Source organism: Pagrus pagrus (assembly GCF_965226575.1).
Source record: "Pagrus pagrus genome assembly, chromosome: 16".
Classification (NCBI taxonomy): domain Eukaryota; kingdom Metazoa; phylum Chordata; class Actinopteri; order Spariformes; family Sparidae; genus Pagrus; species Pagrus pagrus.
Genome location: NC_140200.1, coordinates 5,629,315 through 5,643,868, shown reverse-complemented (window position 1 = coordinate 5,643,868; position 14,554 = coordinate 5,629,315). Strand labels below are relative to the sequence as shown.

The window sequence follows — 14,554 nt, the reverse complement described above, 5'->3', positions numbered from 1 at the left end:
TCCCTCCCTCCTCTCCTCTGCTCTCCTCAGCTCAGCTCAGCTCCCAGCCACAGCCAGGGGACCCAGGAGGAATAGTGTCTTTGTCGTCCTGCCGTTTTTTCGGAGTTGAGGAACAAGAGGAGTTTAATCCTCATTGTCCAGGAGACTGCAGAGGGTGAGGGGGGGTCCTCCGGCTGTAAAATGATCCAACTGGCCTCAGCTAATCCCCTCCTAACCCCCCACTCCCGGGCCTGACCCCCCTCCCGGTTCTTAATTCACGCCCCCCCCCAAACTACCACAGTATCACACTATAAACACAAACACACGTCCAAAAACAATCCAGATCTGGGACTGGATCTTTAAAAACACAAAATCAGGTGAATGACGGCACCAGTCACTCTGAAGTGAATGTTGAACTTTTTCCCCACTTTCTCACACACATGCAGGATAACAAAGTAATTCACAGTTGTGCAGTAAGTGGTTTAGGGGGGTATGTTTAAGTGGGATTTAACTTAATCACCTACACATAGGCTTAATCAAACCAGTCACCCATCTTCCACTCTGGGGATCCTCACCACCAGTAGAGGTGTCTAATCAACTGAGACAACCCCCCCCCCCACACACACACACACTTTTCTGCCATTATAACGTGTGTGCGCTGTGAAGATGAAAACAGCCCGGTTTTGTACGAGTACGCGTGTGTTTGTGCGTGTCGGTGACAGGAAAACGAACAACAAACAGCCTGGTGTCACCCATCAGGAGTGATCAGGAGTGATGATGCGAGTGGACGTGTGTGTCCGTGCGTGACTGAGTGTATACGTGTGTGTGGGTTGACAAAAATAAAACAAAATAGCTTCGTTTCATTGTTCCTCTCATTAGCTGGAGGATTATTTTCGAGATTAGGCAGGACAGGACCGGACATCTATGTGACGTTAAGTCTTTCTCTAACAAGACGGATGCTCTCCAGTCTGCACAAATCTTCTCCTTTGAATTTTTCCTACCTTGCTCATGCAGACCCCTCCCTCCCTCCCTCTCCATCGCTCTACCCGTTCTGTCTTTATTTCTCCTCTGTTCCTCTCTCCCCTCCTCTCTTTCTTTTTTCTGCGCTCCTCCCTGAGTGACAGCTCAATACCCAGCTCTCCCAGGCTTATCTAGCCTCAGCAGATGGTTGACTTGGATCACTGTTCATACGCCACGATCTGGGCTGGTGATAAAGACTGTTACAGAGGGAATATGTGCTATCTCCCTCTCGCTCGCTCTTTCTTCCTTTCACTCCTTCTCCTCTCACCTCCTCTTGATCCGCACTCGTCGTTTTTCCTCCCTCTCCATCCGTCTCTTTTCAACTCTTTTTATTCAGCGGCTCTACCTGGACACGTCTACTCTTCTCCTCGCCGTGTCCTCCACCTTTCTCGACTGTGCTCTTTGTCCCACCCGCCCCCCCTCAATCCTCCCTTCTGTGTCTCCTCATCTCCCTCCATCCCTCCATCTCTGTGCATTGAATCTGGTGCTGCGTGATTGTCTCTGCCTCCCTGCTGGGCTGGCGCCTGTCTAAAGGGCCCCAGGACCCTCACACACTGAGGGTCTCCAGCCATGCCAGAGATGCCCTCTCTGTCCTCTCCTCTCGCCTCGTATCAGTTCATCTGGTCCCTCTTCATCTCCACAGGAAAGAAGAAAAGGTCAAATTGTGTCTCTTTCAGCTCTTCTTGCTCCTTTTTGTAATCAAAGTTACACCTTTTTCATATTTGCCATACATATTTTTTTTTTAAACCTCCAGTTAGCCACACTAATATGTTTTAAAATGCCAAAAAAGTACAATAAGTAAACAGGTAACCTTCAAAGTGCCGCAGCCGGAAGCTTTTTCTACACTCACGTCTACCGTTCCTCTATCGTTTCGTTTACATGATCACTGCATTTAAACAACTGATGTGCACTTCACAGGCTGGAATCGGCCATTTTATGTATACTTCACTTGTCTGGATTGGTCATTTGATGTCCTCCCTCACATGCTTTTCATTCTACACAGCCAAGCAACAAAGCAAAAGGGAAAAAGGGTATAGCTGCCGCACGCAGATGAGAAAAGGGGGAATGAGTGCTGGGAGCGATATGAATGAGGACGTACAACACAGCGCCTTGTACGGCGGCGGGGAAACGGACTGGCAAAGACATCACTTGCAACGCACCATACATTAGACCGGCCCTGTGTGATGTGTGCCAGTGTACTATGAGAGGGAGAGGACATGAAAGCAGGCTGAAATCCAGCGACTATAAGGTGTTTTCTTGTGGAAGATGCAAAGAAAAGAGGTTGAAATGTGTCAAATAATAAGCAAAGTGATGCCAGCATGGGCGTATAGGGAGCTGCCATCCCATATGTGGTGGCAAACCTCCTCCCCTGTGATTCACTGGTGGCTCTCTCTCTCCCCAACACTCCAGACAATTTGCAGCCATCTTAATCTGAACGGTGGAATCTGGCAACCACACAGGAGCACCTGCATCCGTCCAGCCTGACCCGCTTTTGTTCTGGTCCGACCCCCTAACTTTAGCCCCTAATTAACCCAACAGAAACTAATTAAATACAGCTCTAGTGGACCAGACGCCAGACAGAAGAAATAAAAAAAAGAAGGAGGAGGAGGAGGAGGAGGAGGAGGAGGACGTAGGGAAGTGAGCGGAGTGAGGAGAGGGAGCCAACGTGACAGGAGAGGAGGGGGAGAAAGAGGAGATCCAAATGTTGGCCTCTAGCCCCTGAGGCCGGTTCAGAGAGATCCGAAGGAGGGTGTCACTGTCACAGTCTGGTTTGTCCTGAGCGTGTTGCCACATCTCTGCCGAGCTCCACGCTGACCTTATACTTCTGAACATGCTGTCGTTTTTCAAGGTATTTTGGGTTCTTCCTCATAGATGAGTGCGGTTGCCAACTGCTGTAATCACAAGCACACCAGTCACATGACGCAACTGACGCCCTGGAGATATTTGGAAAAGGGTAAAGACAGGATGGGGAGAGCCACGGAGAGACAAGAGCAGCGTAGAATGAAAGCAGGAGTGAAGGAGGGGGGGGGAGGAAAGGAGGAGGAGGAGGAGGGAGAAAAGGAAGGTACGGGACGGGATTGTGAGAAAGAAGATATATAAATATGGGTTCAAACCAGCCAAGTGTCTCTGGCAAGGCGCTGCTGCTCCTAGTCCCAGGCACCGCTCGCTAAGTGATAGAGAAAGTAATTAAGAGAAGCCTGTTCAAGTAGATAGGCCTGTAAAGGAGATTTGAAGAGGGGGAACTGATTGTGCATGTCTGATTCCAGCTCTTCAGAGAGTTCTCAGCCCCAAGGCTTAGCTTTCAAAGGGCCGTCTCTCTTCCCGTCTATCTCTCCGTCTCTTTCTCTAACATATATCTACAAACAAAAAAAATGACTCACCCTCTGTACACATATCAAGCACACGTATGTTCAAGGGGAGTCGAATGTAGGACAGAAAAGAAAAGGTGTCTCTCGTAGCGTCTCTTACCACGTGACGGCTTAATCAAGACATCAGACGTCCTCTTTTTACGTACAGGAAATAAAGAGGCACTATTGTACTTGAAAGTTCACACCACGTCTTTTTCCAAATAGTGATCCACCTCTCGGTGCATGGACGTCCTCGAGGGCAAGATAGAGCAACAGTGCCACCTAGGACGGGCTCCACCACCCTGCAGAACCAAAGTGAGTCTGCTGTAAGGGCCCAGAGGCAACATATTACTGATAAATAAATATTTGTTTACTACTATTTGTTCACAGTTTTAAAACCTTATACATAACTGAATAGGATGCACGGAAACAAGTAGTTGGTTTTTCTTTTCCTGATGTCACCTGATGATGAGTTTTATGAGGCTTACATTAGTAGAGATGAGTTTTGGGGAAGATTTAAAAAAAAAACAGGAAAGAGCAACAACTCCCCAGTGGATACCACATTGTGAGCATTTGTTGTCTAAAATAGATACAATTGGACTTTATTGAACAAATGAATTGATCTAAACAACTCTTTTAATTCTTAAAAGGATCCGTTGGAGCACATATATATGTTATGATGATTAAAGCAGTTGGAAATATGGTCTGTCAGTAGAAAAATCATTCTTACTTCAGAGAGACTATCAGCATTTTTAGTGCTTGAGATCCTGAAATCATCACAATCAAAGTCTCAGTGATGGGAATTAAGTAGAGTTTTTACATCAATGTGCAAATAACTCATATGTAACCTACATCTGTCAGATACAGTAAGTGCTGAGGTGAAAAGTGCAACAGAAGTATTGCATGTGCAACTTGCAGGTGCTCCAGGATGAAGCCGACCTCGCCATCCAAACTGATCTACTGGTGACATCTGCTGGAGAAACTGAAGTGTAGTTGTTGCAAAAGAAAAAAAAATCCAAATAAATCCTCAACAGGGCGTCCTCTGCTGGTGAGAGAGGAGACAAGTCAGCAGGGTTGTTTCACAAGAGCCTCCAGGGCACATTTGACAGTTACACTGATGAGTTCATTTCAGATTATGAGTATGAGTTTCTGCATAAAACTACAGTATCTTTCCACAAAACTCAAATGAAGCATGTATCTTTTTTAAATTCAATAATTTATTTATTTTTGCTGCACTAAATCCTGTTAGGACGAGAAAAACAGACGTTTATTTGTGATTTAGCCACTTTTTTTTCAGGGTTACAATTAGAGGAGTACATTCAGGGGAATTAAAAATTATAGGTAATGTAAAAATCATTTTTTCTTGTTTTAACCTAATCGTGACCTCTGGCCCAATCTGTCCACTTTCTTTGCTTGTGTGTTGCTTTTGTGTGCCTTTTATTTTAGATTAGATTGTATTCACATGTGTGCTTCTGTTAATAAACAGTGGGAATGACTTTATCTCAATGCTAAGTAAACTACAGCAGCTAATTGGCTCTCGTGTCTGAAAAACCCTGCATCTGTCATGCGTTACACCACTGTCGTAAAACGTTCCTGTCTGCTGTTGCAATGGCGTTTGCTGCGACAGCACTTTGCGGCAGCTGGGAAATCGAGGAGAGAGCAGCGACTAACGTCGCCAGCGGATACGCTATCGCCTCAAAACCCCTTGGATTTATGTAATATTCGGTAAACTAACTTGTATATTGATTGTATATCCCTTCGCCCTGTGGATGAGATTGTGTTCAACGTTTTCCAAGCGTGAATCTCCACCTTAATGCGGTGGGATGGCCACAGTGCCGCCTGGGCCTAGTAGCGCACTGCCTGCATCCCCGGCTGAAATTCCTCCTTTCCCCGGGGCTGGGAGCGGGGAGCCGGCGGGGGGAGACGGAGAGCCGGCCTGCCACAGGGAGGGCTGTGTGCCTGCCGATACGGGGAAGAAGTCGCAGCCGGTAAGCGAAGTCAATACGTCGGTCAAGAATAAGCAGAAAAACATGCTAGCTCGAGCTAGCCCGGCAGCGCTGCACCTCAAAATGCAAGCCCGAGAGCAGCAGCAGCTAAACGGCTTGGTCAGCCCCTCGGAGGACGGTGACAGCCACCAACACACAGGAAACCGGCCTGACAATCCAAGACCGTCCGTGGACAACTGTGACAGCAGCAGCAGCAGCGGCAGCAATGAGGAACAACCCGCTAGAAACAATAGTGAGCATTGCCAACACGAAGGCCACAGCCCCTTCTCCAAAAACGGCCGTCACTCTCCTCTGGTTAACAATAGCATGAACGGGATGCCGGGTTTCACGAGAACTGAGGCGGCCCACAGCCACCCCGGGGACGGAGGGAAAGAGGAGTTTGACCACACGGAGCCGCCGAGACCGCCGAGCGTCGAGCCCCTGGACGGTGCCGGGCCCGGCGGAGGGGACGGCCCCGCTGACCCGCAGCAGCCGCCCTCCGCGGAGCTGGCCCGGCTCGACCTGAGCTGCTCACCCGGCCGAGCGGAAGAAGACAGCCACGGCATCCGTTATGTCCGCTACGAGTCCGAGCTGCAGATGCCGTGGATCATGAGACTGATCACCAAGGACTTGTCTGAGCCTTATTCAATTTACACGTACAGGTACTTCATCCACAACTGGCCGCAGCTCTGCTTTCTGGTGAGTACAACCCTGAAACCATCTCAGTGTGAAGGACCTGACTGTGTTCATCAAGTCAGAGCAAAGTGTCAGCCCCTGTGGCCTTTACCTGAGGTAGCATGCCATTACTGGGGCTGGGTGTGACTGCATGCTCACCTGTCAGTGTGCCTCAAAGGCAGCTAAACATAGCACTGATAAACACACATACACAGCTTCAACACACACATGTAAATGAGCCTCACTAGTGGCACATTGGTTTGGAGTTTGCATTGCATCTGCCGGCAGCTACAACACTCACTTTTCTATCACAAAGCCTCCAAACTTGCTGATTATATGGATGTCAGTCTGTCCAGGTAAGACGAGCTGAACTGACATGACAGTATCCTGTTTAGTTCGTCACTGATGTATGGATCTTGTGTACAGGACTCAATGTTTTAAAGCCTTTCAAGAGCAATGTGCTTTAAGTAGGCGTTTCCTCATGCACCCACGGTGTCCAGTTAGGGTTTCCTACTTTGAAAAAACATTGTCCTTTCATTGTTTATCCTTGGCGCCTCCAAGGTTGTAAACTTCCAGTTCCAGTTTTTCTGGAAGGCCGCATGTGACATAAGAGGAAGTGCCGTGAAACAAAGGTCAGAGGTCAGCTCAGAGGGCCTGCAGAACTGGCAGGATGACGGCAACTGTACAGGAACTGACGCAAGGCTTTCAGCAACCACCCCAATAGACCCCTAACAAATGTGTGTGTGTGTGTGTGTGTGTGTGTCTGTCACAGGCCATGGTGGAGCAGGAGTGTGTCGGAGCCATAGTTTGTAAGCTTGACATGCACAAGAAGATGTTCCGTCGTGGCTACATTGCCATGCTGGCCGTGGACTCGAAACACAGAAGGAAAAGCATCGGTGAGATCAAGACTCCTCGTGTTCCCGTACAGAATCAACAAAAAGTCTGTCCTTTCATAATGCGGAGCCGAGTGGTGCAACGGCATATTTTGTGCTTTCTTTGACAACCAAATCTCTTTATGCAAATGCAACATTTAGATAAGTTATGCACTCCGGACTTGATGTGTAACACTGTGACATTGCACACCTCTTGCATTTCTTATGCTATCAGCTGTCGAGCCAGAAAAACAGAAAAAAAACAAGAGTTATTTTCTGTAAAAGCTGCTGTTTTGTGTTTTTGCGTCGTGTCACTGACTTAAACTCTTTTGTTTCAGGTACTAATCTTGTGAAGAAGGCCATTTATGCTATGGTGGAGGGCGACTGTGACGAGGTACGACACCGAAGGGCGATCAATCAATTCACACTTTTGTAAACCATGTTTTTAATACGTGCAGAGAATCATGTAAAATGATCTTAAGTTTTTGAGCCAAGCTTGAAACACACTTATGTGTTTGTTTGTGCCAACATGAGCGGGCTTTATGCCTGACATTGGCACACATTCGCATGCTGTGTGCCAGCGCGTTCGCTCACAATGTTAACGTAGGCAGTAGACGAGAGGACAGTCTTGGATTTACCGAACCAGATTGTTACTGTCAAGGAAAAAGAAGCTGAAAAATCCCTGGAAAATAAAGTTAACACATAAAATGACAACATATTTGAAAACGATTGAAAACAAACCTTCTGTGCGTGTTTGGTGCTTTTGTTTTAGTTCGGCGTTGGCCCGATATCAAAGCCTCGGTGAGAGACTGAACCAAAAAGAGAAAAAAAAAACTCTGCTAGTGTTTCAAGGCCCACTTTTCTTCCCCTGTCCTTCACGTATCTTAGTTTGCTGGTAACCTTGGTTTGATTGTCAGCTACTCTGAACCTTTCAGTATCCATCCTCTGCGGCAAACTATTTCGCTCGCTCTGCTTCTTGCTGAATAGCTGCACACACAATACACACAGTAGATTTCAAAATATTTTGTAACCTCCAGATGTTTGAGGTGGAAATGAGATTCAGTATGAACCTTTCTCCAACATCTTTGTTGACTGAGACCGTGATTCACCACAGCAATAATTCTTCTGCTGGTGTGATTGTGTGCAGACGAGGCTCCAGTACATTCCTTTTTTTTTTTTTCATCAATCAATCAATCGAGCTCCTGCAAACACTGACACTGTGTTGCAAACTGCTCAGCTCTGTTGCTTTTGTATCAGCAGGCATTTTTCAATTCAGAAAAACATAACCTAGGTTCTGAGAGCTAAGAAAGCACGCTGAAACTAAGGGCTGCAAGAGCTTGTAAAAAAAACATATTGCTATTATTTTTGTAAGATAAAACAATCGCGATCAAATTTATTAATAGTGGGAATAATCATTTTTGTATGACACTTTTCATTTTCACCAAAAAACAACTATTCGAATCATGATGAAGGGACATTTGTTGAGGTCTGTACCAAACAAACACGTTTTCTTACATCTGGAGAACAAAGCATTTCATTACGATGCCGTTTGTCACACATTTGACCTTTTTATCAAAAAATTGCTGCTTCTTGTGATTCAGATATTGCACATATTGCGATTTCGATAATATTTTTGATTAATGGTGCAGCCCGACTGGTAGCAGTAGTTTTTTCAGGCTTCTTAACTAGCCTAAAATGCATAACTCCACATTACTGCTTACTACGTTTTCAAAGCGTACTGTAAGAGTTTAAAGACTTATTATTTCATTTTCCAGGCCTTGTTGGTTGTTGTGTTGTTGGTGCTCTCTAATGCTTGTAGGAAAATCCTGGACTACAAATTTTAGTTGGTTCAAAGTGTTTAATTTCTCGACAATACAGCTTAAACCTGCACCTGATATTCTGGCCATGAAAGTAACTACACAAACACTGTCTGCATGCTTATAGTGTAACTTACCTGTTCCCATCTTCCTCCTGCTATCTGCGTGTTACTGTTATTAAAATCCCCTTCGCTATGTTTAACAAAAGCTTCCTCCAAGCTGCACAACCTGCTCTAACTGCTTTTACTTTTGTATTGCGGGAAATAAGCCATTTTAATGCCAGGGCTCGCCTCGCCATCTGTAAAACAAGTCCCCTCTGACACTATTTGGCAAGCAGGGGCAGAGTCGCTGCATCCTGGTTTTAGCTCGGCCCAAGACGATTGAGATTGGTAAAGAAATACAATAAGCCAGAGCATTTTTTACGCTCTACACCAGAAAAGGAATCGGTGCATCCAGACCTTTCTCCAACACTGACAGAGCGCTGTGGAGTAGAGTCAGGCTATGCAAGACTAACATGCTTATTGACGCCACTGGCTCCACCGTACTCCTTTTTTTCTGTAGCCTTCTCCGACACTTCCCCCATCAGCTTATTGCTGGTTGTCGTAAAAACCCATCGCCATCACCACAGACAACAGATTTATTAAGTCTGGTGCACTACAGTGGTAGACTTAATCGGCATTGTATGAATTCATTTGGCAAGAGCTTGAAGGTAATGGAAAATCTGACCTGCGGGTTTGAAATTTCAGACCTCCACGAACAAGAAATATTGCTAAACCACCCCATTCTTGCAACTACATTACAACATAATAACATAACTGTGGCTGAAAGTATGTAACTAAAAGTGTCTAAATGATGCTTGATTTCAAAATGCTAGTGAAATGTATGACTAAGACTAATAGTTGCTGGGAAATGAGAACTAACTTGTGTACACATTGGGAAATGTTCCTTAACAAAGAGCACAATGTTGATGTAAAATACTCCCTGAACCCCCCTTGGATGGTATGTTTCAACACCGACTCGCAGTGGATCTTATGAAATGTTTTACACTGCCATGTGTGCTCTTGGGTCCACTAAATATCGACCCACAGACATACCTGTTTATAACTTAATTTAAATCAATATGTTTGAGGGTTTCTTCCCCTTTTATTAAAGAGCCTTTCTGTTGATCAGTGTAGAGTAAACGTTTAATCCACTGGTTAACAAAATCTGGGGGAAAATCCAATGTGGATGAATAATTTCACTGTATGTTGTTTGTGTGCACAGGAATACTCCTTATTTCTTGTCTTCCAGTGTTTTATTTAGCATATAAATGTTGATATTGTATGTTTAATATGTGTATCAGTAGGAAAAGCACAGGTGTAAATGATGAAATAAGTGTTAGCTGAAATAGCTGCATCAGTTTCAGGGTCCTCATACTGTACATGCTGTCATACTGTCATGGCTTTTAATTATTAATAATTTGCTTTGTACTGTGCTCTTCCTACTACATCCAGTCAACATATCTGCTCCATGACACAGTTTGCCTACTGTAGCAGTGGGAAACAGCTAACTGTTTGTCTGACACACATTTATATTTGAACAACTTGAAAACTGTCTTTTTATACACTCGGTATGTGTTTTATTTAAGGCACGTAGAAGTAGAGCACGAGATATTTTGGTGTAGTTAGCAGCTAGCTTACTCATTGAAGCTATTCTTGACCACCAACAGCTGAACTACACTCGATGATCTCATGTGCCTTCAGGCTAAATGCTGGCTTTGCATATGTTTTATGATTCTGCACTAAACCAGGCTGACTCTGGGAGGTAGCTATAACTAGTTTTCTAGCTAACAAGACACAACATGAAACTAGGACCGGTTTAATAGCTGTGGGGTTGAGTGTGTTTTGTTTACTTAGGCAAACTCTTTGACTGCGTAGCATTTCATAAATTGCACCAAACAAGCAGAGATTACATTGACATTGATCCCATGATAGCAAATGACTCATTTCTAATAATGTTCCACTTTCCATTAATAGGCTGACACTCCTGTTAACGCCCACAAACAGTCCACAGGCTCTGAGACAGTAGTAAACCTTGTATGTAACATCGTACTGACATGGCCGTGTTTTCTCCCCCAGGTTGTATTGGAGACGGAAATCACCAACAAATCAGCCCTGAAGCTGTACGAGAACTTGGGTTTTGTCAGAGACAAGCGGCTGTTCAGATACTACCTGAACGGAGTGGACGCGCTGCGGCTCAAACTGTGGCTCCGCTAGAGGAAAGAAGAGGGGGACGGGGGAGGACGGGACAGCGGGTGCTGTTCACCTCGTACACTATCAGCTTGACAGCCTCAGCTCTGCCCTGGTCATTTCACTCGAATACACACACACACACACACACACACGCACTCACACACGGGAGTATGCACATAGGTATGCATAGACACGCAGACGCACCCTCTTTTTGTCCTTGACCTCTGAACAACTGATGTTTAGGCAGAACCGGACTGACATCCCACCTCATGTTCTCATGAAGGGGCCCCTGACACTGTCTGCGACGAGGAGGGGCGGCGAGCGAGGGTGGTCTCTGGGATGACCTCGACTGGGGACTAGGTGACCTTTTTTTGACCTTCAAGCTAAGATGCCGCATCGACCGCGACGTGAGGCGTGAGGCAGCTCATGCGGGGACGTGCGTCCGAAAAGCCCCCCCAGAGGACATGGCACCACACCAAATCCTCCTGCAGAACACAGACAACAGCAGTAAAACAGGAAGCAGGGCGGTAAACACAGACTGGGAAGAAAATATTTGTGGAGTTTATTTTTGTGTTTCTTTTTTAACCTTGTAAGTTGGACGGTTGATGGAAGAGCTATAGTATGAGTGTGTGTTTGTACCGCCTCATGTTTTTTCTTTTCTTTTTTTTTTTTTTTTTTTGCCCTGTTTTTGTGAGCATGTGTGCCAGTGAATGTGTTTTGTGTGAGTGGAATAACGCGTACTGTTGTGTGTGTTTTTGTTCCCCATCCTGTCCATTTGGGGCGCAGCCGCTCCCTGCTGCTGCTTCCATCACCTGCCTCAGCCTCCAGGACTGAAGCCTGTAAAGATATGCATGCATTTATTTTAATGTGAGTGCGGGGGAAAAAAAGCGTGAAGAGTGCGTGTGTTGATTAACCCAGTCTGAGGCGAACCCCTCCGAGCCCCTCCCTGCGTTCGGTGTAAGCATGTTGGTGCAGAGAAAACAAATCACTCCATTAGCACCTCAAACTTTGCCCACCCGGTGGACCTGCCACCTTTTTTTTTTTCCGCTTCATTGTCCTTCACTAAATTTCCCCCGACAGTATGGGTGAGGGGTTTCCCCCCCCCCCCAAATGCACTGCCAGCTGCTGCGAAATTCCCGAAAATGGAGTCGTCACAGAGAGACTCCTTGCCAATGAAGGTGCGGGCAAACACGTCCTAGCCGTCTGAGTTCGCTCCTTTGTTCGATCATCTACTGCTCCTCATTGCAAGTGCCACTCGGTCTAAGCAACTGCAGTGATCTGCCCGCCAACAGGTGTCACACAGCAGTCTCGGCCCGGTTCTGGTCTACGCTTGGCGTCAAAACCGGACGTGAAATGTTACATATGCTGGACTCCTGTTTGAGTATGGTGTGTGTGTGTGTGCGTGTGTGTGTTTTATCTCTTGATAAAAAAAGGAAAAAATAGACAAGTATTCTTAGCAGATTATATTTTATTCTTGTGTTTGCTTTCAGTTCATTTAGATGATCTACTTTTTACACCTGTGTAACCTCACGCTGCTTGCAGAAGCAAGCGGCTGAGTCCACAATGCACTTCCCAGGTGCCCTAACTCAATGCACAACCAACCTCGCTAACATTTTAAGATCTCCAGCCTGGAACTCGTCTCCTAGTTGCGCCCAGACGTTCCAATCCACACTAATTATGGCAAAGAAAGTTTGCTTCAACCGCTTTTTGTTGTTTCTTTTGAAAGTAAAATGAACAAAAGGTCAGATGCACTTCTTTGGAAATTGCTGCAGTGTGTGTGTGTGAGTGTGTGTGTGTGTGAATGTGTCTTGTTATTTTGACAACAGTGTGGCTCTGTTCTGTCAGACTTTAATTTCTCTTCTTTCAGAGGCCCCAGCACAGGAACATCAGAGCCTTTTGAGGTGCTGTGTTTTGCTCCAGCCTTATAGGGACAACAGGAAGGAATAAATCACACACTTACTATTTTTTTTTTAGCTGTCCAGGATTCGAATCAGCGCTCGGATAGAAAGGAGACAGCTTGGCTGGCAGTCGAGGGGAGAATAAACCCTGAATCAAAATTTGTAAATGCAATTTTTAAAGTAAACGTTTGTTTTTCCTCGTAGCACCTGAAATTATGCAAGTGTGCTTTTATCCTGCTGCAATAGTCCGAGTGGGAAGCACAGCGAGACGCTGCCAAGTGGCTCGACTAAACAAAAAGAAATAATCTGCTACAAAATATTGACTACAGAACAAACAGAAGTGTCTCGTCTCTCCGTGGGTGACCCGACAGGACCGTGCTCATGTTCTGGGTTTATTCTCCTTTCTGAGATATTTCATCCCAGGAGCCGAGGACTGAAAGGAGAGTAGATGTTTACAGAGTTTCCACCCACAAAAACAGCCCGTCTATGTGAGTTTGTGTCTGTGTGCATTTGGAGCAATGGATCAGATGACCTATATTTGTTTTTTTTTTGTTCAGATTTGTATACGAGTGTTCTGTTCATTGGATATATTGAGAGCATGTTTTTTTTTTTTTTTTTTTTTGTGAATCATCTGTTGGGATGGGGGCGGTTTGGGTTGATTTATCAGATTTGGTTTTTATTTTTAATTTCTGTGCTACTTTAGCCCATCCAGAAGTGTAACGAGCAGCTCGTAGTGGGCATAAGAAAAACGCTCCAGGCCCATGACCACCAACTATTATATTTACAGCTCATCCGACACTGTTTAGATTTCAATTATCAACCCCGTGTAAACTCCTCCTGGTTTATGTTTGGACGTTTAAACCTTCTGTCCCTGTGTTGGACACTTGTCTCCCCCTCCTCTGTGTCCTCTCACTGTCTGGGCCTTTTTCTTCTTTGACACAGTGACAGCTGAAGGATGACAGGACAGGACAGATTACACCTTACACATTGAACCTGTCTCACTCTTTCAAACCAGCTGTCAGTGTGAGGAGGTGTTTAAGGTTTTGAAGGAAAGGGGTCTGCTACCTTCTTCTTTGTTTTACTCATGTGAAATTTTGGCAGTTCATTAGGTATATGGGCATTACAGCCTGTCGCAAAGAGCCTCGGGGCTCTGTTTAGACCATGACCACAGACTGAAGGGCTTTGTCATCAATATCACCTTGTAGCCATGGCTTGTGATGTTGGATAGTTTAACTCGGCTCTCTCTCTCTGACGATGCATTTGGAAATAAGATTTGACTTGACATGCCAGTTCAGTGTTCACAGATGTCAGATCCTGGACGTCCAGGTGGCTCATTCTAACAATCACAACCCCACTTTTCTGTCCTCACCTGGGGCGACGTCTGCCATCTTTACATTGAGTGTTACAATCATAAATCTCCCCCCCAGAAACCAGTTTGTTGGTCAAATAAACATGATGTATCTTGGTCCCTTACAACCAACCAACCAACCAACCACAGGGGCTTCCTGCAGTCTTTTCGGGGTGGGACAGCACCGCCTCCACCGCCATCCACGAAGTGTGCAAAAGGGGAGAGCAAAAGGTTTTTTTGCATGTCAGACTTCTGTTTCCCCTGTTCCTCTTCCCTGTCCCCTCTCTTGATTTTGATCTGGAAATGTCCGATAGCTTTTATTTAATGTGGAAAAAGAACACAGAAATAAATTATTTGATTTTTTTAATGCTGTAAACTGGG

General features: G+C 45.5%; 1 protein-coding gene across 1 annotated transcript; it reads left to right on the top strand.

The window, feature by feature from the left end:
- Window positions 1-4,643: 4,643 nt before the first annotated feature.
- naa30 (N-alpha-acetyltransferase 30, NatC catalytic subunit) lies at window positions 4,644-14,553 on the top strand. Its single transcript, XM_084377886.1, has 4 exons — window positions 4,644-6,031; window positions 6,780-6,903; window positions 7,218-7,273; window positions 10,814-14,553. The coding sequence occupies exons 1-4, from the start codon at window positions 5,171-5,173 to the stop codon at window positions 10,949-10,951; spliced, it is 1,179 nt and encodes a 392-aa protein (XP_084234012.1). The 5' UTR covers window positions 4,644-5,170; the 3' UTR covers window positions 10,952-14,553.
- The last annotated feature ends 1 nt before the right edge of the window (window position 14,554 follows it).